The following is a 26,879-nucleotide window of genomic DNA, read 5'->3' as shown; positions in this document are numbered from 1 at the left end:
ATGAGTCATGGAGGCTAACATGCAACTTCTTATGGTGGTACAGTATTTACTTATTGCTAAACTCGCTCTCGTCAAAAGCACACACACAGGGATAGTCATACACGCACACAAGTATACACGCACGCACGCACACAACCTTTAACCCACTCTGGGTCAGACTGTCACAGTGCTGTAGGGCCTGGGAGCCTGTCCTGTTGTCTGGACAGCTGTCCCCTCCACCAGAGCTGTCGCCCCCGTCCTCAGAGTAGTGTTTAGGTGGCGCACACACACACACACACACACACACACACACACACACACAGGTGCCTTTGACAGGGTCCAAGGGGCCTGAGCTTCAGCTGCTCCTCCCTCAACACCTCCTCTCTCCCCTCTCATGCTGCCCTTTCTCCTGCCCTCGACCATCCTCTCCTCCCATATACTCTCCCTCACCATACGCTGTCTCCCCCCCCCCCCTTCCTCCCCCCCCCACCCCCCTTCTAGCACGTCGCTCTGATGTCAGAACTCCCGCGGCCCCCCGCTCTGACGAACACTGGTGGCCTGTGAGTGTGTATTCCCCGACGGCCGGGCCGGGTGTCTGCACAGAGCTGCGATTCTGCACCCCAGCCGCAGCCGCAGCAGCAGCAGCAGCAGCAGCGGCGCAGCACAACGGCTACCTTCTTTTTCTCATGCTGGTCTCCAGGCGTCCCAACTCCTCGTAGGACTGGTGGAAGACTTCCAGCTCTCGCCAGCCCCAGTCCCTCCAGACACACAGGCACCACTCGCTGTTTTCGTTGCGAAAGCCACACACAACAGTGTCCTTTGCGACCAGCGCAGCCTCCTTCAGGGTCCTGGGAGAGAGAGAGAGAGAGAGAGGGGGTGGGGGGGGAGAGAGAGAGAGAGAGAGTTAAACTCGGGGCACCCTGAAATGAGTATGTGGACTTCGTAGAAGCCTAGAGGTCTTTACTGGGAAGCAGAAGGCCACTAAGGACACAGAACAAGCTGTTTACATGTAATTTATGGCCCCAGGTAGAAATTACCTTAAGCAGTGATCTAGAATCAGCTTGCCCTCTATTACTAAATACTGACCTAAACCAGAAGTAAAAAGAGATAACTGACCGTAGATCAGTGCTTGTGGGCAACTTCATCCTAATCATGATTTATGAGGGCCTTGACACTAAGACCTCTGGGAAGGAAGAGGGCGCTGACCTATCTTGTTGCCTTTGATCACACAGAACAACCCTTGTTTATTATCTCCTTCCCATTGTCGTTGCTTGAGCTGAGGTGTATAATTATCCTCTACTGATGTCTTCTTCTGTTCTGTAATATACAACCCCTGATGATTACATGCATAGGCGAGTATAATAGTACTTATTCCCTCCGAGCAAAATGAGACATAACTTAACATCAACACATGGTAGGCATGACAATTAACCCTCCATTTAGTCGCAGCATAAGTAGAGAAAATGTAATTTCTCACCTCCCGTTTAATTGCAAGGTTAACAAAAATAATCACTCAAAGCACGTCATTTGGTTGTTACCACTAATTGTTGCCATAGGAAACAGAAATGAGCGAATATAGAAATAGAATTACTCATAGAATTTCACTGAAACCCAGAACAGAAGCCCCGTCTGATTCTCACTGCCTCTCATGTCGTCTGGTGAAGTGTCACCTGTGTTACAGGTGCACGCTGACATGACTGCTTATTAAGGACCCTGCTTTGGGTGGCCTTTTTATTGCCTGCTGCTAAAAGCCCTTACTGCCTGCGAGCAGCTGCTGGGCCTTTTATAGGAATAATTACAGAGCGGGGCTTACCACCGTAAGCACATGATGAAGGATCTTGCTAAGGCTTTATTGAAGCTGAATCAGCAAATTAATATCTTGCTCTTTCTTTTTTTTTTTTTACTGTGGCAGTACTGCAGACTTAGCTGCAGATAGAGAGGTCCTACCCCTCCGGGGTATTAAGTTGTGATGAGGCCCATTTCTCACTGCCGTATTTGCCACGGGCCCGGGGAAGTGATGTTACGGCAGAAAGAGATTGCCCTGGCATTTGGTTCATTATAGCAAATGGACCCCTTTCCCCCACTATTCTATGGGGTCAGGATGCTATAATTGCTTTTGTATTCTTTGGCAGGGCAATCCATCTAAAGGCAGAGCAGCTGCAGAGAAGTGTTCGGAGCAGCTGTCCTCCTCCTCGGTCCACTGCAGAATGGGCTACTTTTCTCTTCTTTCCCCTCACAATCAGCCCCATTGACTGGCCAGCGAGGGTGGAGGGCACACACCTGGCTCCCCAGGTCCACCTCAGTCACTGACTCAAAGGAAAGATGCAGACAATGCAGCCCTTGAAGATCCAGGTAGTGTGCGCCTGCTTCAGAGATATATCCACGTACTAGTGCCCTCTGAAGTTACAAACCCCTGTTCATCTAAGAGGATTGCATGCAAAAGCAAGACTGCTGAAGCTGTGATTTTATAATCATGGTGGAGGAAGGACAGGAAGGACAGGACAGGACAGGAAGGACAGTCGACCTTGTTGTAAGTCGCTTTATGTCAAAAATGTAAATGTAAAAATGAAAGGACAGGACAGGAAGGAAAGGACAGGATAGGGAGTGGCCTCACCCGAAAGAGGAAGTCCAAGGGGTGCTGAGAACAGCGATGACACGCCCCCTGAGCTGTCCCGCCTGCGGCTGCACCTCGATCACCATCACATCGCCACCATGCCTGTCAACACAACACCTGGTTTACAGTTTACAGTTCATAAGATAAGACAAACTTTATTGTTCCAAAGGAACATGATTGTGAACACACAGTGCTTCTGTACAAACAATTAAAATCATATAAAATCATACACCAACCCATGGGGGCAATTGATTGGTGTGTGACTTGACGGGATAGTGTGCTTTGCATTATGGGTACCTACCTGGGGATCCAGAGAGTTTCGTTGACGGCCAGCACAGTGAGGGCCTGCAGGTGGATGGGTGGGGGGTTAAAGTTCACAGTGGTGTCAAGGTCAGGCTCAGGGTCGGCGTCAGCCTGGTGGTCCTGCTCACAGTCTGTAGAGAGGGGCATACTGCTGGAGCTAGCCAATGAGCTGAGAGCCCCGGAACTGGACCTATCAAATCCCAGATGCTCTGATGAAGGGGCGGAGTCAGAGGACATGGAGCAGTAGTCTGTCAGCGAATCCTGGTGCTGGATGATCTGAGTCCCCGCCTTCTCGCTGTAGATCAACGTCACTTCCCCGTTACCCCACTCTCCATCATCCTCTCCTTCCAGGTCCCTCGCCTCTGTGTCAAGGTCAAGGTTAGGGGTCGTTGCCTTGGTGACCCACGGTAATGTCACGGTGAACACGTCCCGGAGAGGGTTGGTGTCGCCACAGCTGTAACAACACAACGAGGATCAATCCACGTCAGACACCAGCCAATCAATGTTTGTAGTGTTTATCATACGCATGCGTTTCAGCAGTGAAATCGATCCATCACATCACAATATCACATCCTATCATCATACTGTGGACTCAAAGCCCTTCATATTGTGCCTACCCCCTAACCCTACCCCCCCCCCCCCCCCCCCCTCCACCCCATGTGTAGCAGTGTGTCACCCACCTGTACTTGGCACAGAGCTGGTAGCTGGCAGCGTGGTAGAGGAGCAGGGTGTTGGTGTGGTCGTCCAGGGTCCACACCGCCTCATCTCCCCACAGACACAGGCTGGAGGCCAGGGCTCGAACGGAGGACGGGGGGCCGTAGGGGTCCAGGCGTTGCACCGCCTTAAGGGTCAGGCAGTCGATGACCAGCAGGCCCGGACCGTGGGAGTACCACAGCTAGAGGAGGGGGGTAGAGGACAATAAGGAGAGCTGGATTATTATCAATGTGTAGCATTTAGTAAACAAGAAATTTGAATGATATGATATCACGATATATTGGAATATCACAATATAAAAACAGTATATGTGAATAGCAGGTTCATCAGTACATGATATTAGAAGCCATCCCTACCTGGGAGCCACTGCCCACCAGGACCATGCTCCTCACAGGGTAGGGTCTCTGTCTGGGGTCTGAGTCCTCCAGGCCAAACACAGTCTTGTTGAGGGTGTGGGAGCACAGGTAGGTCTCTCCCTCGATGGGCATGTCATCCACCAGGGTGTACACAGCCATCAGACCATCAGACATCCCTACGAACACACGCGCCAGGGACTGCAGGGGGAGAGAGAGGGAGAGAGGGGGAGGCAGGGAGCGAGAGAGGAAGAGAAAGCCTGATCAAGATATTGATTTTCCTATGAAGCACACTGTATTGCCTCTGTGTATGAAATGCGCTATACAAATAAATCAAATGATTGAAGATGGATACAGTGGGAAAGCAATGCTTCGAAGAGCCGAAGGTAGGACAGAGTGTCTCCAGTGTAAAAAACATGAATGGAAAAATAAAATAAAAACTTGGACAGTTGGACTGAGATGCTGTGTAGAGGTTGAAGGACCCCTTCTAAACAGGTAAAGTAAATACAGGTCATAAATCCATGTCCGTGTCTAAATCCATGTCTTCTCATTAGGGTGGAATATGTGTGTGATTGATTGTGTGTGTTACATAAGGCCAGAGGTTCTGTGTCACTTTGAGGCCTTCACCTCCAAGTTCCTGTCCTGACCTCCGAGCCCCTTACAACAACCATCTGTTTAACTGTTGTAGTACAGCGGGGCTGACAGGTCCACCACTAACGCTGACCTCAGTAGAGGCCAGACCTGGGAGGGGCTGAGGATCAAAGGGAACTAGGTGGACATGGCGCCACCCCCTAACCAATTCAGGGTCAGATGATTCTTCATCCTGGTCAGATGTGTCTTCGTCCTTCATCCCTCATCCTTCACCCCCCACACCCCCCCGAACATTTATTAAGCCTGAACTTCAGTTCCCCAGGCCCCAAGACTCCACTAGGCTCCACTAGGACCAGGCTCAACACCTGGACTCCCCTAGCGAGAGGACACTTCAAAGGGCTTGGGGTCCAGAGTGGAAGGGGAGAGGAAGGGGGGTAAAAGAGGCAACGCTCCCGTTTTACAGTCCTTTTCCCACAGTGGCTGAGTTAAGTTAATGACAGTCGCACCACAAATAAACCGTAACAACGCACTAAACTGTCGTGGGCTGGTTGGTTTGGGGAGCAATTCGCTGGCAACCAGTAACCATGTTGTTACCAAGTACTATACGGTTGCTATGTAAACAGAAAGTCCATAAATAAACCAATAAATCCAATATAGTCCAATAATATAGCAGATTACCCTATTTTGGAATGTGGTAGGTGGGGAAGAACAAACTACATTTCTTTTCTAGTCTCTATTCAATGTACAATGTGTGCTGTACTCCATTCTATAGCTGCAACACAAGAGGGTCTGTCCACAGCCACGTCTGTGAGGAACAGACAGTGCAGTGCTGTGGATGGTGACAGGGAGGAGGAGGTGACAGGGAGGAGGAGGTGACAGGGAGGGGGAGGAGGTGACAGGGAGGGGGAGGTGGTGACAGGGAGGGAAGGGCACTCACCTGTTCTCTGGCTGGCATGGGGAACAGACAGGTGACTGCAGCAGGGAAGGACAGCTGCTTCTGAGGGTGGCTCAGAGGACACATCTCCTTCAGACTGTAGATAAACACTTCCTGCTCCTACAACAACAACAACAACAACAACAACAACACAAAAAACAACACACTTAAAACCAAGAGAACACTGAGGATCATTCTACACATAGAATTTGTGCAGGGCCATGTACTGTATATGTGGACTGGAGGCCATGTTGTGTTTTGCAGTACTGTACCATTTGGAATGCATAATAAATCAATTTGTGGAGCTATCAGTTCTTATCAGGGCACTTCTTTGGGTTTGACACATGCAACAATGACGGGGTAAACAGCAACACACTGCTCTAACCCTGGGCTAACATTCCCTCTGATACGGACGTACAGGGATTTAACATTATTTGTAGATCAAAGGAGACATTGTATGGTGAGAGGCGGTCCCTTAATTACTTCAAACATTGCATGCTACAGTAAGTACATTTCCAGAAACATAACACAATGTTAAATTCACAAATCCTGTTTGGCAATGATTTGCCAACCTCGGTGGCAAACAGTATTATGTAAACTAGCCTAGTGAAATCCAGTGTTAGTGAGTGCTTGGCCAACCCCAGTGGCAAACAGCATTATGTAAACTAGCCTAGTGAAATCCAGTGTTAGTGAGTGCTTGGCCAACCTCGGTGGCGGTCCAGAGGGTGTTGTCCATCTTCATCTGACAGCTTAGCTTGGTTCCAGGACAGGGCATACGCTTCACCTCCACCTGACCCTTCTCCATGTTCACCACAGAGTAGTTCCTACAGAGACAACGCATGGACATGACACAATCATATATGCCGTTTAGCAGACGCTTGAGTTTTACCCATAAAGTGAGTGCATGCATTTTTGGTATATACATTTATACGTTTTTATTCCCAGTGGTAATCGAATAGAACAACCTTAGGCGCCATACTCTGACCACTTACTAGCCAGACTCTGAAACACTTACTAGCCAGACTCTGAGCCACGCATGATCACCTGTTCACAACAGGGCAATTCATACAACACTCACAAAGGAGACAACACACACAAAAGGTGACAGGTGATAATAGGTGATATGGACTGTAGCTAATAGTTAAAACACATTCAAGTATCCTTATTTAGCGGTATTGATAAAGGCCCTGTGTTTGATCCTCTTTCCCGTGGCCAGTTCCCAGGCCAGGAGTATAGCTGTGAAGGGGCAGTATGAAGGGGTTAAGTGTGTAACAGCAGGAAGAAGAGCCAATAGCAGTCATTACCACCACCTGTATGGAGGGATGAAAGCTTCCTTTATTGTGTTGAGATCATCTCCATGAGCATACACAGCAGGAGAGCAAACACTACAGCAATTACACTAGCCATCTGGAGAGGAGAGGAGTGTGTCTCTGTGTGTGTGTGTGTGTGTGTGTGTGTGTGTGTGTGTGTATGTTGCTCAGCTCTTTATGGAGTCGTCAGGCATAAGCATCTTAAATACAACCTCAGATACTCATGAATTTTAAACCGTGATTCTCACACACACACACACACACACACACACACACACACACACCCTAGAGGGAACTAAATGATTATTTCAGGCAACTCAGGAGAGTTAGATACTTTTCATCACATTTCATAAATGCATTTTAATGAGCATGACAGCTGCTCCTGTCAGAGGGTGCCTCACACAGACAGACACCAAGACCCACAGACAGACACCCAGACAGACACCCAGACAGACAGACAGACAGACTGAGACAGACATAGACACAGACACAAACACACACACACACACACCTGTCCTCCTTGTCTCCGTCCCAGAAGACGGCACTGTGTCCTTGCAGGTGAGAGAGGAAGAGCTGGGAGTGTGTGTCACAGGAGAGGATGTAGCGCAGGCACGGGAAACTGGGCTCCTGCATCTGCCTCACACACTGACTGGCCAGAGGCCTCTAGAGAGAGTCACAGGACAGGACAGGTCAGGTCAGGTCAGGACAGGACAGGACAGGACAGGACAGGTCAGGTCAGGACAGGTCAGGACAGGTCAGGACAGGTCAGGACAGGTCAGGTGGCCCTGAGGAAGGCCTAAATGGGGCCATGTCGTAGCCAGGCTATGATCCATGCTTTTAAATAATACGCTAGACAAATTAAGTTAATATCTTAGAAAAAGGCATCTTAGGAACGCTCCCTTCTCTCATCTCTTCCCTTAACGATCACCGATGGGAAAAGTGGAAACCTATCCACATCATGTATCTATCAGACGGACCTTCTCAGGCTTGGTGTCCCAGCACTCTGTCATCTGCTTGTGGAGCCAGTGGAACTGGACCTCCTCCAGGCTGCCCAGGACGGGCCTGATACCCTTGGACAGCTTCTTAGCTATCTGGAGCTGATGGTGCCCCAACGCCGGCCTACGCCCTGACAGCAGCTCATATAGCACCATCCCATAGGAGAACATGTCCACCTGGGGGAGGAGGGGGAGGAGGGGGGGGGGGAGGAAAGGAGAGAGGGGGAGGAGGGGAGAGAGAGAGGGATGAGGAGAGGGGAAGTAGAGGGGGAAAGAGGGAGAGTGACAGGGGATAGAGGTTAGGACAGGAGGAGATGCAAAGTCATATTGGGACAATGGGCCAAACCATGGAACCACGACATGTATTCACAGAGTGAGGGGGAGAGAGACTGACAAAGTTAAGGGACAAGAGCCAGCCACAGAACAGGGACAGAGGGAGGGAGGGAGAGAGAAAGAGAGAGAGAGCGCGCTGTAGAGAGAGACAGAAACTGTAAGCTTTCACAACAAACACACAACAACAAACTCTCTGAGGACAGTCAGACAGTGCCGGGTTATTTTAGAATCTACTTCTATCTATGGAGGCCATTCATCTTGTCCGTGGAACATGGCATATTTGAGGTAAAAAAAAAAACACCCAAGTGAATTCCTTTCTATGAATGGCCATGGAGTTGGATGAACAAGGTTCTGACTGAGCCTTTCCCAGGGTATTTTAAAACATTGCAACGAGGCCAAAAATCACTTGAAGCGGAGACTTCCACAGTTTGTTGAGAGTTACGGTAGCTGCTCATGGTGACATCATCTGGCAACTATTCCAAACATGCTGGACGTATGTGGTGCTCAGGGGAAGGCTGGTGGAGTTGAGACATCGAAGGACGGGCTCGTTGTAAATGCACGGAATGGAAAGAGAAATGCTTGATACCATTCCATGCATTACAATGAGCCTGTCTACCTCCACCAGCCCCCCCTGGTGGTGCTCCAGTGAGTCACAGGGTCTGAGGAGAAAGGTCTCTACATGGTTCCTTCTCTGTTACATTCTTATAAGGCAGTCTCCATCAGCATCAAGCTCTCTCTTTCTTCTGCAATCTCTCCGTCTGTCTCTCTCTCTCTCTCCATCCCATTCTTTCAGTCTCTCTCTATTTCTCTCAACATCTCTTTCCCCTCTTTTTCCAGTTTCCTCTCTTCTCCTAATCCTGCATCTAATTATTGTGTAATAATACCTATGCCTCATTAAAACTTCATTTTAAAGCCTAATCGGAGTGGCAGCAGAGATGTGATCAGCGGGAGACATCGAAGCGGAGATCAGCGGGAGCCATGGAAGAGAGGGGGATAATTGACGTGAGGGCTTAAGTAGGTTTCTAACTGCTCTTTGAAAGGATCCCAAACAGAGACAGAGAGCGGTAGGAGATTTAGCTCCCCAGTAAACCCTAACCCCCAGTAAACCTAGCTCCCCTGGAGAGAGTGGAGCCCAGAGAAGGGGCCAGACACATCAGACAGACCCATTACACTAAGAATATTAGAATACCGAACATATGCACACACACACACGCACAAATGCACGCGCACAACACGTACACACACACACACACAAACACACACACACACACACACACACACACACAACCTCTTTTCTTCTCAGAGACATGTGGTTTCAATCAGAGAGTGAACCAACGTGCCATACAGAGGAAGTACCGTGTCATAAAACACAGTCCCCTTCTCATAACTTCTTAGGGACTAGTGTCTGACTCAACACTGTGGTTCACCTCTGGGGCCTGCAATGAATCACTAGAAATGGGGACCTATGTTCCTGTAACTATACATACTGTACATACACCCCCTTGCTGTGCACTGACATGCTGTGGTCAGTGGTAAATACATATTTACATATGGCCACAGACTTCATCTAAAGTTATACTGTTTATGAAGTATACTGTGTGTGACCCATGCAGGATAGAAACCTTCCACCCAAACATAATGCTTTAACCAACCAACTAAGCCATTTAAATCATATCTGTGTATATCACAGTAGTTTCACAATGGCAGTATGAATGTGGCATATAGAAATACCTTCTCATCATAGACGATGCCTGGTCGTATCTCGGGCGCCTGGTAACCCGGCGTGCCCTCCACCCCCAGTGCCCCCTCGTGGAAGGACTGGCGAGAGATGCCATAGTCAGACAGCTTGATATTGACAGGGTCACATATCTAGGATGAGATGAAGACAGATTGGACGGTCAGAATTGGATAGATAGTTTTAAGATGAAACATTATTGTATTTAATGAAACTACTGGAATGGTTGGCTCTTTGTAGTTCCATCCGTGTTCTTCCTGGTTTTTCTATGACATCATCTCATTCTACCAATTTACACACACCTCGAGAGACCACACCAGGATGTTGTCAGACTTGAGGTCACAGAAGATGATGTTCTTCCTGTGCAGGTAAACCAACCCGGCTGCGATCTGATAGGCTGCTCGGAAGGTGAGCATGTGACCCAGGGGCATGTACCTGGAGTCTAGGGAAAGAAGGGAAGAGGGGGAAAGGATGGAGAGAGGACAGGGGAGAGTTGGAAGGAGGTGAGGGGGTGATATATTGTATTTTGACACTCAGACACACAATGACTGGAGAACTCCATTAGTTTTTATGAAACAGGGACTGTTCTGACGGACCCCTAGATTGGTAAAGATCTCTGTGCCATGGTTGTGCCCCACCTACCTTTGTGTCTCTCCTCCAGCACGGTGTTGAGGCTGCCCAGAGGGGCCAGCTGCAGAGCGAAGCAGAGCGGGTGGATACTGATGCCCACCAAGGACACGATGCATGGGTGTTGCAGGGAGTGGAGCATACTGGCCTCCTGGCGGAACTCAGAGAAGCTCCGGCATGCATCCATAGCCTGGAGGTGCTTTACCATGGTGTCTGAAGGGAGGGAGAGAGGGAGGTAGAGGGGGTGGGAGAGGGGGATGGAGAGAGGGATGGACAGAGAGGGAGAGGGATAAAAGAAAAAACAAAACCTGTAAAATACACTCATATAAAAGTACCAAGTACACCTTCATTGATGAAAATGAAAATACTGTACTTCAAAGGTATTGATGAGGAACAATCCCCTGTAGTTTCTGTCTGGCTCTAGTTAGCAGAACTGACACACACCAGAAGGAAACCCATGTTAAATCCCAGCAAGAAAAGCCCCACACTTGCAGTTAGACTTATCGTCCCAGCCAGATTTATAGTCCCAGCCTTGTTAATGGTGCTGGTTAGAGAGAGGCGTCCTCAGTGGTAATAATATGTGTGTTATGGTGCTGGTTAAAGAGGGGTGCTTTAGCCTGCTGTGTTGAGGTCAGTCCCTCTAGTCATAAACCCTAATGAACAGTGTTGGGTTTCTGGCCCTCTCCCCCCACCTGAGTCTCTCCATACAGTAGTCAGAACCCAGGACGCAGGACGTGGAGCTGGAGTTATTAGACTGGAACACAGAGACCTCTCAGTCTGGCCAGACAGACAGCCAGGCAGGCCTATTTCAGATCACCTTGAGCCCCTGACCTCAGGAAATGGGGACGGAGACAGAGAGGCCTTGACATTCCACCTACACTAAATCACTATGGTGTCAGATCTGAGGAAGGTGAAAGGACAGCTTTTGGCCAACGTTGTTTTGATCCCAGGGAGGTTAATGGATGTTTGGTTAACATGTATGTTATGTTTCCAGAGGGACCTGGGTGCTGTTCACTTGTGGTCCTCTGTGGCTCAGTTGGTAGAGCATCACACTAGCAACGCTTAGGTTGTGGGTTTGATTCCTGCTGGGACCATATATACTGAAATATATGCACTCACTGCAATGTAAGTCGCTTTGGATAAAAGTGACAGCTAAATGGCATATATTTTGAAACCGGCCCTACCCTATACCCTGTACCCTATACCCACCCTGAAACTGGAGCTCGGAAATACACAGGTTTGTGAACAAACTGAAAACTGTTGTTATTACCAGTTCCATTCTGTCTCTCCTGAAACACTGTCTCCGACGTTGCCATCTCTGAGAGATGACTCAACAACAACAACATTCCAACAGTACAGTTCACCCTGGGACCGACATGGGCTGGGGGCTGGAGACTGAGGCTGAATGGCCAGTCCAGTACACAGGCTACGAAGTCAGCAGACATTTGGCAAAGAGCAATACACAAAATTCTCTGCAAAGTTTCCCACTGCTGGCAGACGTGCCTGACGTTTTTGCGTGTGTTGCGGTTTCGTCTGACCTCCCTACTTGAGACAGAGTGCAGATAACAACTAGCATGTTAGCAAACGTGCGGGCCGAACACTGGGACGTGATGAGAAACATGGGGGTGGAGGACAAGCTGTGGTGAAAATAGGAGAGACAGAGAGAGAGAGAGAGAGAGAGAGGAGGAGGAGGAGGAGGAGGAGGAGAAGCATGACCCAGCTCTGAGAATCATCAACATAGTGTCAAAAACAGTGTTTTTTATAATTAACCTTTATTTAACAAGGAGAAGCCTATTGAGAAAGGTTCTTTGCAAGGGAGATCTGGCCAAGAAAGCAGCAGTAGTCAGTATAACATTACACAATGTAAAACATGCAACGCAATCAGCATGTGATCCGGCCAACAGAAAACATTTACTGCTTACTCCTCCTGAATAGAGTTTAGCACAGGTTTTAAACTAGAGAGAGAGACAGAAAGAGAAAGAGAGAGAGAGAGAGAGAGAGAGAGAGAGAGAGAGAGAGAAAGAGAGAGAGAAAGAGCGAGAGAGAGAGAGAGAAAGAGAGAGAGAAAGAGAGAGAGAGAGATCCAGATCCAGACAGGAAAAGGACCTCCAGTCTCTAACCATCAACAATACCTTTCAGATGAAGGGAGGCTAACAGCTCCAGCTGAGACTGTTGAAGGTGGAGATACCAGAGCAGACGTACACATCAGACGAGGACGAGATATGAGACACGCATACAGGAGATATGAGACACAGTAGCCACATCATGATCAACCCAGAGGGGATATCAGTTGTTGGGTATCGTGACTCTGGGTGGCAGTAGGACAACATACCTTCTGTTTGGACCATGTTCATCACGCCCCCATATTTAGGCTTTGGTCAAACGTGCGTTACGTTATGTTCTTTGTTCAAGAATATCCTGGAGGTTATCGTGTCTCATTGTTATCATGGGTTCTTGTTTGTAGAACAGGCTTTTCCCTCAGGGGGCTCGTGGCACCACAGGATGTTCCAACTCCCAGTAGAGTAAACAAATGATCCGTCTGACTTTGATGCCTACTGTGTACAGTGTGTATTACCCTCAGCTCTATGTTAGAGTGTGTGTGTGTGTGTGTGTGTGTGTGTGTGTGTGTGTGTGTGTGTTTGAAACAGTGTTTCTGTACCTGTGTCCCTGCTGATGGTCTGCTGTCTGCACTTCTTGAAGTGGAAGCGTTTAATAGCGATTGGTTGTTCACGATAACGAGCTCTGTAGATGATGGTACCGCTGCCCCCCTGACCAATAATATGCTTCTCCTCCTCTGAAGACTCCAACTGGGCTTTCTCCAGGAACAACCTAGAACACACACACATATATATATATATATATATATACACATATACACACACACAGACAGACACAGACACACACCATTAAGTATCCATAAACATCATCGCTATCCTTCAATACAGGTACAGTAACGTATAGGATTCTAACCTCAATTTCCCCCCGGAAGTATCTATTAACATATAACACATGCGGCACATCTGTGAACAAAGCATACCGTCTGTCCCTGGTCCACTATGGCCTCCCACTATAGACGCATTCCTAAGTCCTTATTAGTATCCCTCCCTATCCCCCTCATGATCCCCTCTCATACGAGTACGTCCCTCTCATACGAGTACGTCCCTTTCATACGAGTACGTCCCTCTCATACGAGTACATCCCTTTCATACGAGTACGTCCCTCTCATACGAGTACATCCCTTTCATATGAGTACATCCCTTTCATATGAGTACATCCCTTTCATATGAGTACATCCCTTTCATATGAGTACGTCCCTCTCATACGAGTACATCCCTTTCATATGAGTACATCCCTTTCATATGAGTACATCCCTTTCATATGAGTACGTCCCTCTCATACGAGTACATCCCTTTCATATGAGTACATCCCTTTCATATGAGTACATCCCTTTCATATGAGTACATCCCTTTCATATGAGTACATCCCTTTCATATGAGGTTTCATGCAGAGAGCAACAGAAACAAACCACAGTGGTGGGTTGAATTAGCGCAGGACAAAACCCTTGGTCCACAGCCAATCTAAACGGCAGAGAGTTTACCATCCATTCAGGAAATGGTTTCCTTTAAGTTCCCATATGTGAACGTAAAGCCGAACATCTGGAATCATTATTCTGGCCCAATTGAATCTCACACATGCTTTAAATGGCTTTTTAGTTAAGTCACCCCAACTCTAGCTAGCTTCAGAACTTGTGTATGCAGGCAGAAAGTGTGTGTGTTTGCGTGTGTGTGTGTGTGTTTGTTTGACTTTCCACAAGGCTGTGGTGGTGGTTGATATAAACTTGTGGCACCAAAGATTCATAAAGTAATGATTTCGTCAATATTTGCATTGTGTTCAGAGTTGCGGCGTGGTCCGTTTATGCGATTGCATAATTATTTGTTTATTTGTCAATTTTTTTTAGAGATTGTTGTCCCATTAACAGTAAATATCCCAACAGGCCTGTGGTGTTTCAAAGGGATATGCTTGTGAAATTAACCATCTGTGTGTGTTTGTTGTGTGTGTGTGTGTGTGTGTGTGTGTGTGTGTGTGTGTGTGTGTGTTTGGTGGGGGATACCCTTGAGGGTCAACAATACATCAACAGACGCTGTCACTGGTGAGAAATCAATTTAAACTGATTACACCAGCCAAGACCCGGGAGAGCTGAGTAGGCCTGTGTGTGTGTGTGTGTGTGTGTGTGTGTGTGCCTCTGAGTGCTTACTGTGTGGCAGCTGTACACAACTTCTGTCAAAGAAACTTTTGAAGAATCTGCCATTGGCCAGAGGAGCGGCCTCTTTTACACAATACTGCAGGGACATCTGCCAAGTTGACGTTCGGCCCAGGAGAGGTCTGAGTGTGTGTGAGTCAGGGACCTCCTGTCTCGCCGACAAGGGGAATGTAGAGAAAACGAGGGAGACTTTTTTTTTTTTTTTTGCTCTACGAGTATTCATGCTTGGACACATTTGACCAATATAATGGCATATTCACCAAGGAGGAGTCACCAAGAGACAGCTGAGCAGAGGTTTAAGCTAGGTCAGGGGTCAGGGGTCAGGGGTGACAGGTGAGGGGGTTACCGTGATGGGAAGTCTGTCATGAAGAGTTCAGGGACCAGCTCCTGGAGAGAGACAGGCTGGTCAGGGTGCTGGGGACAGACGATATGCTCCTTCTCCACAGCAGCTAACACACAGTCCTCCATGTTGAAGTAGTGCACCTCCTCTCCCTCCCAAGTGCCAGTCCCAGGCCTAGTCCCTGGAGGGGGGGGCTCCCCCTGAGACTGCCTCCCCGTGGAAGCACAGTGGGGGCAGGGGGCGTACTGCTCGATCAGCATGGTCCCATCACTCTCACTGCCTGTCAGGGCTGCAGGAGGAGATAGGGACACACACACACACACACACACACACACACACACACACACACACACACACACACACACACACACACACACACACACACACACACACACACACACACACACACACACACACACACACACACACACACACACACACACACACACCATAAAAACAGACTTGTGACCTTTATGACTTAGGTATAAACACATTCATCTGCAATCAATCATAATGACTTCCTTATCAGGCTCACACACCACATCACACGTTAACATGCTCTTTCACAGATCATAACACACCAGTCAGAATCACAACTCTGAGTGGAGCTCTGACAGTTAATCTTACAGCAGGCATCGTCAGGAGCACTAATGTCTTCTAATGACGGATGAGTCATCTATGCTTCAAACATTAAAGCTGTGTTAAAACTGACGGGGAGTGGGAGGAAGGGATGGAGGGAGGGGGAGAGAGAGAGATGGAGGGAGGGGTAGAGAGAGAGATGGAGGGAGGGGGAGAGAGACAGAGAGAGAGAGAGAGATGGAGGGAGGGGGAGAGAGAGAGATGGAGGGAGGGAGGGGTAGAGAGAGAGATGGAGGGAGGGGGAGAGAGAGAGATGGAGGGAGGGGTAGAGAGAGAGATGGAGGGAGGGGGAGAGAGACAGAGAGAGAGAGAGAGATGGAGGGAGGGGGAGAGAGAGAGATGGAGGGAGGGAGGGGTAGAGAGAGAGATGGAGGGAGGGGGAGAGAGAGAAATGTGAACTGGGAAAGAGAGAGAGAGAGAGAGAGAGACTCACCAGGGAACCATTGCTCGATGAGAGAGTTGACATGGTCCGTGATGAAGGCCATGGCGGAGAAATCTCTCATCTCTGATTGGCAGATGATCTTGATGCCGCCACTCTTCTTCCTCTTCCAGTTCACGTCAGAGGACTCCACGCTGCAGTCAGAGGGAGGGGGAGGGAGGGGGGAGGGATGGGGGAGGGAGGGGGGAGGGATGGGGGAGGGATGGGGGAGGGAGGGGGAGGGACGGGGGAGGGAGGGGGGAGGGGAGGGGGAGGGACGGGGGAGGGACGGGGGACGGGGGACGGGGGACGGGGGACAGGGGGGGGTCTCAATAACAGGCTAAACACTGCTTCCTCCCCATCTCCTTTCCTTATTAACTCTTTAACAGCTTCCTCTCCTTTTCCTCTTAAGCATAGATCTGACAGAACTGTGGTAACATCTCAATAGTCCCCAATAGCCCCCCCCCCCGCCCCCCCCCCCCCCTCATCTACTCATCTCTACTGCTTCATCAACCGCACTGTAATGAGAAAACAACTGGACAGGTGAAAACAATCTCCCCTACCGGGGGCTTTTTCTGTAATGCTTTCACCTATCTGGTCTTGTTAGATCAGAGTGCAGTTCACAGGGACTGGCAGCCGTGTCCCCGGGGCGCGCAGGGCATACAAACACGCTCACATTGAATCATGATTACCAGACCACAGACCCTGTGACTGCACACAACAAAAATGCTGAGGGAAGTAGGAGAGAATCCACATTTATGAAACGTTTCATTTCCCACATGTGCCCCAACTGCGCTGCTTTATCAAGTGCCCCTCTGCGAAGCACCTGGCAGCTGTTGGACGTGATATCACCCAGGAAACCCACGGAGAACATTCAGTTACACACGTGTGTTTTTATCGAGAAATCATTCCGTGTGTTTTTAGGAGATATCATTATGTGCCTGGTTTGTCTAATTATGCCTGGCTGGCGCCATGGCGGTTCTGGAGGTGATTAATTAGGCGTGCTCGTTTAGCGTCTAACGAGGGCTGGGGGAGGAGACTCATGGGGCTGTCACAGAGCCGCTTACCTTGATCTATAGCTGGATATATAGCTCTATAGCTAGACTCTTAGTGTGTGTGTGTGTGTGCGTGTGCATGCATGTGCGCGCGCGTGTGTGTGTGTGTGCATGCATGTGCGTGCGTGTGTGTGTGTGTGTGTGTGTGTGTGTGTGTGGGCGTGCGTGTGCACGTGTGTGTGTGCGTGCATGTGTTTTCATACTAAATTGTCCAATAACCAATGAATACATTATTCAGTGTTAACTGTTAATGTGAACAGTGTGAACTGTTCTACAGAATTAGAAGCATTTCTATTGAGGGATTATCTCACATCGCGTCAAATCAATTCATCAATTTCAGATCCCACACATGACTCATGCATTGAAACATATGTGTGGAAATCTCGAGTTAGGATTCATCCCAGCGTTCCCTGATCCTTAATCCCTGACCCTCGACCCCTGGCTCTGACCTCAGGTACCCCCCGTCGAAGGTGACCAGCAGCCCCTCCTTCCAGTAGATGGTCTGACTGCGTCGTACTCTGAAGGTGCTGCAGCGGTTCCTCTGCTGGGTTCCAGCGAAGCTGTAGATCACCGAGCTCCTGCTCTGCTGGCTCCTGCCATTCCTCTTAGGCTCAAAGGACTAACAACAACAACAACAACAACAACAACACAGAAAATAAGTTAGAGACACCAACCAACAGACACAACCCTACAGTCTGTGCTCATCTGATCATTCTCCTTACGGCCCCTGCAGATTCGGCCGGTAAACCCCGTTACCTGGAGGTCCATCTCTGTGAGGCTGATGAGCATCCTGGCAATAAAGCGTTCCCAGAAACCGGCGGGTACGAAGCTCATCTTGAAGAGACGCTGCAGGGTGTTGGTGGTCTGCTGGCGGAAGCCGTGGATGTCCATGGCAGGCTTGGGAGGCAGGAGGTGGGGGAGCAGATAGCTGCACGCCCAGGGAGGAAGACAGCAGCAGAGTTTGAGAAAGAGGGATTGGGATCAGAGAGTGGTGCAGTCACAGAATTAGAAAAGAGACACAAACAAAAAGGGAGAAATTGGTGTCCAAGAGTGGCAGTACTGTACTATACTGTGTGTATAAGAAGGTGAAATAACAACAGCAATGCATGAAAATAAAACAATGCTCTGGTTTTTGGGATGTATTCTTCTAATAAATCCAAATCTATTCTGTGAGAAACAGTCCCAGTCTGGCGGGGACTGTACCTGTGACTGGCGACAGGCAGAGCGATCTCAAACTTGGCCAGGAACTGAAAGTACTGCTCCTCCGTCTGCTCTGTGAATCCTGTTCCCACCAACAGCATCTACAGCATGAATATACAACATCATCCATGGTCAAACATAAAAGACCAGTACCGTATTCAACAACTTACAGGACATCGTAGGATCAGGACGTTTTCCTGACCCCACGACCTGACATGGAAAAACTCGGGGCCCTCTAATCATTACAGAGGCTGTAGATCAATATGCTAGACGTAAACATGCCAGATATGCTTTGGATTTCCTGCTGTAAATTTTGCCTTTACCCGGAGGTCTTCGGCCCGGATCACGCCATTCCTGGCCACAAGGCGCGAGCTCTTCAGATGGATGATCCTCTCCAGACACTCAGACAGCCACACTGGACACAGGAAGTAGAGAGTACACAGGCCGTGGCTGGTGTCTGGGAAGTGCAGCAGGGTGCCTGTCTCGATCAGGAAACTGATGGCTGGGCAAGGAGGGAGGGAGGGAGGGAGGGAGGGAGGGAGGGAGAGAGAGAGAGAGAGAGAAGTATGTTCATCAAAAAAGAAGACTGATACTTCCATATGTAGAATGCTCTTTGTAGGGTTTGTAGGTTTTTGTTCAAGACCAGGACTGATACAAATCAACGACTCATCGAGAGACTTCAGACAGTACAAATCAGACATATTTCTCCATGACCACTGATCTACACTTATTATCAAAGAGAGAGAACCGTTTCCGGTACCAGTCTGCAGGTCCTCGTAGTCTCTGATGTCGCTCCCTGGGTTCTGCTCGATGACCCGGTACAGCTGGGTTTCTGTGAGGTACTGAACCTCGTCCTCCGAGTCCCGCCTCCGACGCTCTGCTATCACCGCATCCTGCAGCGTCAGGTAGCTCTTGGGGATCTGTGTGTGTTTATAAAGGGTTTATAAAGGGTTCTTAGATGGTTTAGAACAACATACACATGACACAGGAGAAGCTAGAAGAGGTAAAGCACACTCACCAGTCTGCCCACCAGTTTGCCCACCAGTTTGTGACCACTGGTAGAGCTGCTGGTGTCCTTCATGGAGCTGGACACCTGGTAGATCAACTTCCTCAGACCTTCCAGGCCCTCCATGGTCTTACACGACACCTCACTACACACACACACACACACACACACACACACACACACACACACACACACACACACACACACACACACACACACAGACACACACACACGAGATGAGAAGGATATAATAGTTCAAGACCGTTGAAATGCTGGATTGTCAATTGTGTGTGTGTGTGTGTGTGTGTGTGTGTGTGTGTGTGTGTGTGTGTGTGGACTCACTGCAGGTGTTTCCAGGTGATGTCGGGGTACCCGCTGGCCCGGGCACCTGACGGGGAGCGGCAGAGTGCCAGGATGTAGGCACGCAGCGTGGCGATTCTCTCCAAGCGGAACTTGGTGTCGATGAGGTCCAGGTGTGTGCCGACCACCACCACCGCAGAGTTAGGGGCTCTCGCCTACAGGCCAGAGGTCAAAGGTCACACAAGGAGAAGAGCTGACAGTGCCAGTCAACATGCTGTGGGTGTTATGGCCTAGAAATTATACTGGATTTCTTTTATGATAATGATTTTCTTTTCTTTTCTTTTCCTTTCTTTTTACTGGAAGGCATCATTTCAAATTCTTCAGTGGTTGACCTTTGCAGTCAGAACAGTGACACCTCTCTGAGTCACCTAAAACTTCAATAATAAAGGCAAGCTCGGCCCACAACTGATGAAACTGTGAATCGTCTTCATGTCCGAACCACCAAGAATAAACCCATCCCTATGATGAGAGGATTAGCGATATTTGAGGGATGGGCGCTAGCCTCACCTCGATGTTGAGCAGCCAGGACTGCAGGTTGGCTACAGCCTCCTCCCCCAAGGCCAGGTTCCAGATGACCACGTACAGGGCCTTGTCTGTGAAAAAACACTGGTTGACCGTCGACATGCTGGCCGGGCCGCCGATGTCCCACACGTTAAACTGCACAGAGTCAGTCTGTGAACACACAAGACAAGAGGTCAGGAGGTCAGTGGTCAGGAATGGGTTAACAATGTGTTCGTCGAGTTGTGATATTCTATCTTAAACACGTGTAGTACAGTAGTATTGCTACTACAAAGTTATCTAGTATGCTATCTAGTATGTTTTACTGCATAAAATAGTTCTTCATATTTTTTTTATCATACTCTGTAAATGCAGATGTCTTCTGTGGGAATGACATGTTGACAGAATATGTGGGCGCAACAACAGAGGAGCAGTTCAGTCATACAACGCATGTTGATATATGTGTTAGTGAGGTGAGCCACTAGAACACGTGTAGTCCCAGAGAAGCAGACGTCAGTGGTTAGTGGTGGCAGTAGAGCTGGGCTGGTCAGACAGGCCCTGGGGAGGATAGGAGTCTGTCTCTGTGACTCAGACAGGAAAAAGAGTCGGTCTCTGCCGGGAAGACCACAGAGTGTCATGCCAGAACGATGCTAGGAGGCTTATATTTACCCTCGTTTTGGCTTAACAACAGTAATGAAATGAAATGCCAATGATTTAAAGTTTCTGTGAACATGGCCAACCAAACTGACTGTGTGTGTTCTATGGTGTGTGTGTGTGTGTGTGTGTGTGTGTGTGTGTGTGTGTGTGTGTGTGTGTGTGTGTGTGTGTGTGTGTGTGTTCTCTTACGCCAGTTTTAACCCCATTTGGTCTGTCCAGCTCCCAGGTGTTGGTGCTGATGCTGCGGTCACCAGGGCTGAAGGGGGAGATCTTCCCCGTCTGTAACGCCTCAAGGAGGGCGCTCTTTCCCTGGCGAGGTGGACCAATCACAAGCAGCTTCAGTAGCTTACAGGCTTCTGCCTTTCGTAGGTGAGCCCGGAGGAAGGCCAGCACAGACGCAGGACCTGGGACACACACACACACACACACACGACACACACACACACACGACACACGACACACGCACACACGCACACACACGACACACACGACACACACACAGATACACACACAGATACACACACAGATACACACAGATACACACACACACACAGATTGATTTGTGTAAGACAGGCTGTGTGGGGCCTGGGGTTGGGCTAGTCTCTACTGGGTAACACTGTTGCCTAGGGAACCATATTTGTGTGTTTGTGCACATCTCAGTGTGTGTTTGTGTGTGTTTCTGTGTGTGTGTGTGTGTGTTTAAACCCTCCACTCTTCTATGGGAACATCTGTACTCTACCTATGTTCCTGACCTCCAGAGGGACATTGGTGATGTTGAGGTCTTCGATGTCCAGCTGCCACAGGTTAGAGAGCTGCCCCAACTCTGCAGGAAGCTCCCGGATACCACAGTTACTGTTCTCAGATCAGAGGGAAGAGAGAAGGTTATGGATGAGTTAGCTCCTAGATACCACAGTTACTGCTCTCAGATCAGAGGGGAGAGAGGAGAAGGTTATGGATGAGTTAGCTCCTAGATACCACAGTTACTGTTCTCAGATCAGAGGGGAGAGAGAAGGAGGTTATGGATGAGTTAGCTCCTAGATACCACAGTTACTGTTCTCAGATCAGAGGGGAGAGAGAAGGAGGTTATGGATGAGTTAGCTCCTAGATACCACAGTTGCTGCTCTCAGATCAGAGGGGAGAGAGGAGGTTATGGATGAGTAGGCCACAGGACAACTCAATGGGTGATACTGTGGTTGCATAAAACACCATCTATGGCAATGCTAATGTAGCCAGTGCTTCATCATGGACAATAGTGATCCAACTGATTCCATTAGCCTGGCCAGGACTTTTATGAGGTATTCTGTATAATAACAACAAACTCTGAAAGTCATAAAGAAAACATTCCTTGTTAACTTGATCTTCAGTTGATATTCCGTTAAGCCGCTAATATCCCTCTCTGGCAAAGCCACAGCTATAAGTATCCTAGCCTTACATGCATGATTAATGAAGACGTCTCTTCTCCTACAAATTCATCAGCAACAACTTCAAGTCCATAATCACTTCACACGTTCTCCAATTTCAATTGTGTAACGCTCACCGTGAACCTATGTTTGACCTGTCTATATCAAGTGTTGACACAAACACACAGAGATGTACTTGAGAAAAAAACGGTCATAGTTTCGGGAAATTAGACTTGTTTGGAAGTTGTTATTTAAAAGTATGTGTTTCAACGCTCAACTACAACCACGTAATAGCGCAGGATAAATATAGGTTCATGGTAAGCGTTACAGAATTGAAATTAGAGAAAGTATCGAGTGAGTGTGGACGTTTGAAGATGCTGCTGATGAATTTGTAGGGCGGGGGGGTGGGGGGTGGGGGGTGGTGGGGGGTGTAGAAGAAGAGATATCCTCTTATAAGGCTCGTAAGGCGATAAGGATCCATGTGCTTCCTGTGAAAGTGTCCATGTCTGTGAGAAGAGCGCAGTTCAACCTGACCCTGCTGACCTATGCATAAACTAGCAGGCAGCAGCCAGCTGTTGATAACAAGCACAGTGTCACAATGTGCCTAATTGGCTTACTGATTACGTCAGCCGGGTGAAAGGTGAAAGTACCAGTTAGGTTGCTAGCTTTCATTTCCTGCCAGAATAGTGGTCAGGGAGGAGAGGGGACCAGGGGATAAGGAAAGAAGGCTGCTGAAACTATTGGAACCTAAGGAGGAAAGGAGGCTAGGGGAGGAGAAGAGGAGAGGAGGCGAGTTAAGACTAATCGGGACACAGCCCAGGGGTTTTACTTGGAGAGATCGGGCTCGGTGAGGTTTTGCAGGATGGAAGGAGGAAGGTGACAAGGAAAGGAGGTGAGATGAGACTGTTAGGACACGGCCCAGAGGACTTACTTGGAAAGATAAAGCTCGGTGAGGTTTCGCAGGCCACACACTGACTGGGGCACAGACTCCAGCTGGTTGTCGTTCAAGAAAAGCACTTCCAGTGAATCCCGCAGAATTACAGGAAACTCAATGGGACAAACTGCCAAAGGGGGGAGCCACACACACAGATAACAAAACACACACACAAACACACGCACGTGCACACGCACACACACAGTGAGAGAGAGGGTCAATGACCACTAACAGATGTACAATATGGTGTTGTTAAATATAATCTGTGTGCTCTAGATGACGATGATCCCTCTCCTATGACAGGGTCAAATAAAAGGGTTTCTATCCCACATCAGCAGGGGCATAGAACCCATTTAGACAGCAGTCCAGAACCAGTACCTGGGTCTGGGTCTCTGCGCTGCCACGTTGTCAGGAAGGCAAGCCTCCTGGTTTTCGGGACCTCCTCAGTTCTGGAACAAAGACAGCACAAATGACAGCGATGTCTTTAGAGAGCGGTGTTCGTGTGAAGAGAAGATATATTGTGTATAATAATATATAAGTCATGGGGCTTTCATTCCAGCACCTCAAAATGAGGCAGCATGGTGGTGGTGTGTGTGTGGTGTGTGGTGTGGTGTGTGTGTGGGGTGTGGTGTGTGTGTGGGGTGGGGTGGGGTGTGGCGTGTGTGTGGGGTGGGGTGGGGTGTGGTGTGTGTGTGGGGTGGGCTGGGGTGGTATGATGTGTGTGACCTACTTGCCCAGCTGGTTCCTAGAGAGGTCCAGAGACCTGAGCTGAGAGCAGTTCCACTTGTTGGGCGCAGGTAGAGTGGAGATCTGATTCCCACACAATCTCAGGGACACCAGAGCCTGATAGGGGAGGGGGAGAGAGAGAGAGAGAGAGAGAGAGAGAGAGGGAGAGAGAGAGAGAGAGAGAGAGAGAGAGAGAGAGCAGGCTTTATGAAAGACCCCGGATGCCATGAAATCCTCAATCTTTTTTCAGTCATTCCTTAATAAACATTCAGAAAATCGCATTTTAAGTGCACAGCATTCCTGAGGTTAATTGAAAATTCCTAAGTTCTCCCTGGTATTATGACTCCAAAATAAACAAATACCTGACATCCGTTATCATACTTTATTATTGTTTTTCAAACAACCTCTAATATATTTCAATCTAATCAAGCATACCATTACTGGTGCACAAAATTAAACACTGTAGGTAGAGGTCACTGTAAGTATCACTGCAGTAACTCTTAGACTACTGCACCACTGCCATCTTGAGGTGAATGGGGGGATTACAGTTCAATTACAGTTGTGTTGGTGTTGTCTTCCTGTAAGCCAGTGGTTCCCAAACAAACTGATGTGCTGGACCCAGACCTTTAGTGCAGGACCCAGACTCTTAAAGGCCCACATTAGACATGTTTACGTTTTTTTAGGTGGGGCTTCACAATGTTATTGCACAATGATACAAGTCTGAAAATGAAAAGTGAAAGTCTTGGTATTTTGGGTGATCCAGCTCTATCTGGCGCTGCTGTGACTGACTAACATCACCACTTGGTGCTTCCTTTTTTTTGTATTTTTTTTTCAAGAAAAAGGAAGCAAAACTGTCTGGCGTGGGCCTTTAAGCCACAACCTAGGAATCAATAGTAAAGTATCATAACACACATCCTTAAGTCGGTTGCAGGGCCAAAAAAAAAGTTATATATCTATAAAATATATATATATATATATATATCTGTATAAAATGAACTTGGGTGGTGGAGCATTTGAGTGTGCGAGCCCTACTTAATGTTATACAACCGATGAATCAGCCCACTGTGACAAACACTACCGTAAACACCCTAGAAAAGGAGAATCCACCTCCGGTCACCATCATTACCTCCAGCTCAAATATATAGGAGGGCAGCTCCTTTAGGGCGTTGTCGGCGAAGTCCACCTCCTGAAGATGAGTCCTCCAGAAGATGGAGATGGTGTTGGGGAGACTCTCTAGGGCGTTGGACGAGGCTCGACAGTACTTCTACAGAGGAAGAGAAATCACTTACATTAGCTCTGAGTGGAGCTTCAGCTTCATGGATTCCACCTATCCAGTCATAGATCTGAGAGGAATAAAGGGGTAGGGGCCAGGGGCTAGGGGTAGGAGCTAGGGATTAGGGGCTACGGGATAGGGACTAGGGGCTAGGGGCTAGGGACTAGGGGCTAGGGGGTAGGAGCAAGGAGCTAGGGTAGGGGCTAGGGGGTAGGGGGTAAGAACTAGGGACTAAGGGCTAGGGGCTAGGAGCTAGGGGCAGGACTTAGTAGTATCTAAAATGCAAGGGGGTAGTATCTAAAATGGAACTGTGCCATCATGTCTTCTTACCAGGGGGCAGGCCCAGGGGTCTGGGAAGGTGGTGAGTTTGTTCCTGCAGACCCTGAGGGAGCAGAGGGATTTAAAACAGCGAAGGACGGCCGAGGGCAGGCTGGTCAGACAGTTATCAGACACATCCAACTCCTCAAGTTTACGCAGACCAATCCAGTTAGTACCTGAGAGAGACAGAGAGAGAGAGAGAGAGAGAGAGACAGAGAGTAGAGGAGAGGAGACGAGAGGGTTCTGAGTTGTCAACAAAGCCAAAGTATAAAATTCATGGTATGAAATTATGGAAACATTTCCTCATGTAGAACTGATTTTTTTTCACGCCCAGTGATTGTGGCAGAGCGTACCATCAGGGAACTCAAACAGGGAGGTGAGTTTGTTCTTGGAGGCAGAGAGCCTCTGGACGCGGGTGAGATGGAGCAGTCCAGACGGAAGGCTGGTCAGCTCGTTCTGGGAGAGATTCACCTTGTGTAGCCTGAAAGGGAGGGACAGAGAGAGACAGAGAGAGAGAGAGAGAGAGAGAGAGAGAGAGAGAGAGAGAGAGAGAGAGACAGAGACGGGTACAGATGTAAACCTTAAGACACGCAAAGCAGTGTTACCACACGTGTGAATGCGTTTACACAGAAGCTACCCGCACAGTGTGTGTGTGTGTGTGTGTGTGTGTGTGTTTGCGAGCGTGTGAGTGCATGCACGTGGGTGTGTGTGTACCTGGAGCAGATGATCTCCTGCGAGCTGAGTGCGGTCGGCAGCTCTCTGAGCTGGTTGTTGGACAGGTCCAGGGTGCGTAGCTGGATGAGGCCCCAGGGGACCACGGAGGGCAGGGCAGCCAGGCTGTTGGAGGACAGGTCCAGCTGGGTGATACGACACGACAGGTCCATGAACCAGTCCAGCTCCAACCAGGGCAGCTTCAGACCTGACCAACGCACACTCAGGGCCTAGAAAGAGAGCCATAACATTATTGTATATATATGGCACTGTATATATACACATGAACACACACACACGCACACACACACACCTCATCTCCCTCTGTCTCAGAGGCCTCCAGGAGTCTCTGTCTGAGGAGCTGTCTGCTGAAGGCTGGGTGGTCCATCAGAGTGTAGGAGGAGAAGCCTGCACCATGTTGTAGTAGGAAGCAAGCTATCTCCTCATTACCTACCAGAGAACCAATTAACACACACACACACACGCACACGCACACACACGCACACACTTATTTTAGAACAATGTAAAGTAAACTGTATGCTAGCTCATGTCTAGACACAGACCACCTCCTCCTCCTTGTTCCCTATGAGAGGAA

General features: G+C 48.8%; 1 protein-coding gene across 2 annotated transcripts in view; it reads right to left on the bottom strand.

Annotated features, from left to right (window-relative positions):
• Positions 1-476: 476 nt before the first annotated feature.
• Positions 477-26,879, bottom strand: part of lrrk1 (leucine-rich repeat kinase 1) — a 40,052-nt gene continuing 13,649 nt past the window's right edge. For both annotated transcript variants that reach the window (XM_083691559.1, XM_083691560.1), the window contains exons 6-38: positions 26,598-26,734; positions 26,288-26,514; positions 25,927-26,054; positions 25,586-25,749; positions 25,109-25,246; positions 23,987-24,099; positions 23,635-23,705; positions 23,254-23,383; positions 21,662-21,774; positions 21,112-21,326; positions 20,275-20,439; positions 19,750-19,922; positions 19,420-19,552; positions 19,162-19,321; positions 18,725-18,903; positions 18,405-18,502; positions 17,958-18,129; positions 17,651-17,820; positions 16,162-16,301; positions 15,096-15,378; positions 13,148-13,317; positions 10,504-10,701; positions 10,164-10,303; positions 9,858-9,995; positions 7,776-7,970; positions 7,310-7,461; positions 6,195-6,312; positions 5,492-5,608; positions 3,967-4,164; positions 3,577-3,791; positions 2,895-3,350; positions 2,594-2,695; positions 477-827 (exon numbers count right to left, since the gene is read on the bottom strand). In XM_083691559.1, coding sequence (XP_083547685.1) covers positions 650-827; positions 2,594-2,695; positions 2,895-3,350; positions 3,577-3,791; positions 3,967-4,164; positions 5,492-5,608; positions 6,195-6,312; positions 7,310-7,461; positions 7,776-7,970; positions 9,858-9,995; positions 10,164-10,303; positions 10,504-10,701; positions 13,148-13,317; positions 15,096-15,378; positions 16,162-16,301; positions 17,651-17,820; positions 17,958-18,129; positions 18,405-18,502; positions 18,725-18,903; positions 19,162-19,321; positions 19,420-19,552; positions 19,750-19,922; positions 20,275-20,439; positions 21,112-21,326; positions 21,662-21,774; positions 23,254-23,383; positions 23,635-23,705; positions 23,987-24,099; positions 25,109-25,246; positions 25,586-25,749; positions 25,927-26,054; positions 26,288-26,514; positions 26,598-26,734 — 5,486 coding nt within the window. In that variant the 3' untranslated portion in view covers positions 477-649. The remainder of the gene's footprint in view (positions 828-2,593; positions 2,696-2,894; positions 3,351-3,576; positions 3,792-3,966; positions 4,165-5,491; positions 5,609-6,194; positions 6,313-7,309; positions 7,462-7,775; positions 7,971-9,857; positions 9,996-10,163; positions 10,304-10,503; positions 10,702-13,147; positions 13,318-15,095; positions 15,379-16,161; positions 16,302-17,650; positions 17,821-17,957; positions 18,130-18,404; positions 18,503-18,724; positions 18,904-19,161; positions 19,322-19,419; positions 19,553-19,749; positions 19,923-20,274; positions 20,440-21,111; positions 21,327-21,661; positions 21,775-23,253; positions 23,384-23,634; positions 23,706-23,986; positions 24,100-25,108; positions 25,247-25,585; positions 25,750-25,926; positions 26,055-26,287; positions 26,515-26,597; positions 26,735-26,879) is intronic.

The sequence above is a fragment of the Argentina silus genome, assembly GCF_951799395.1.
Source record: "Argentina silus genome assembly, chromosome: 19".
Taxonomy (NCBI): domain Eukaryota; kingdom Metazoa; phylum Chordata; class Actinopteri; order Argentiniformes; family Argentinidae; genus Argentina; species Argentina silus.
This window is presented reverse-complemented; position numbering and strand designations above follow the sequence as displayed.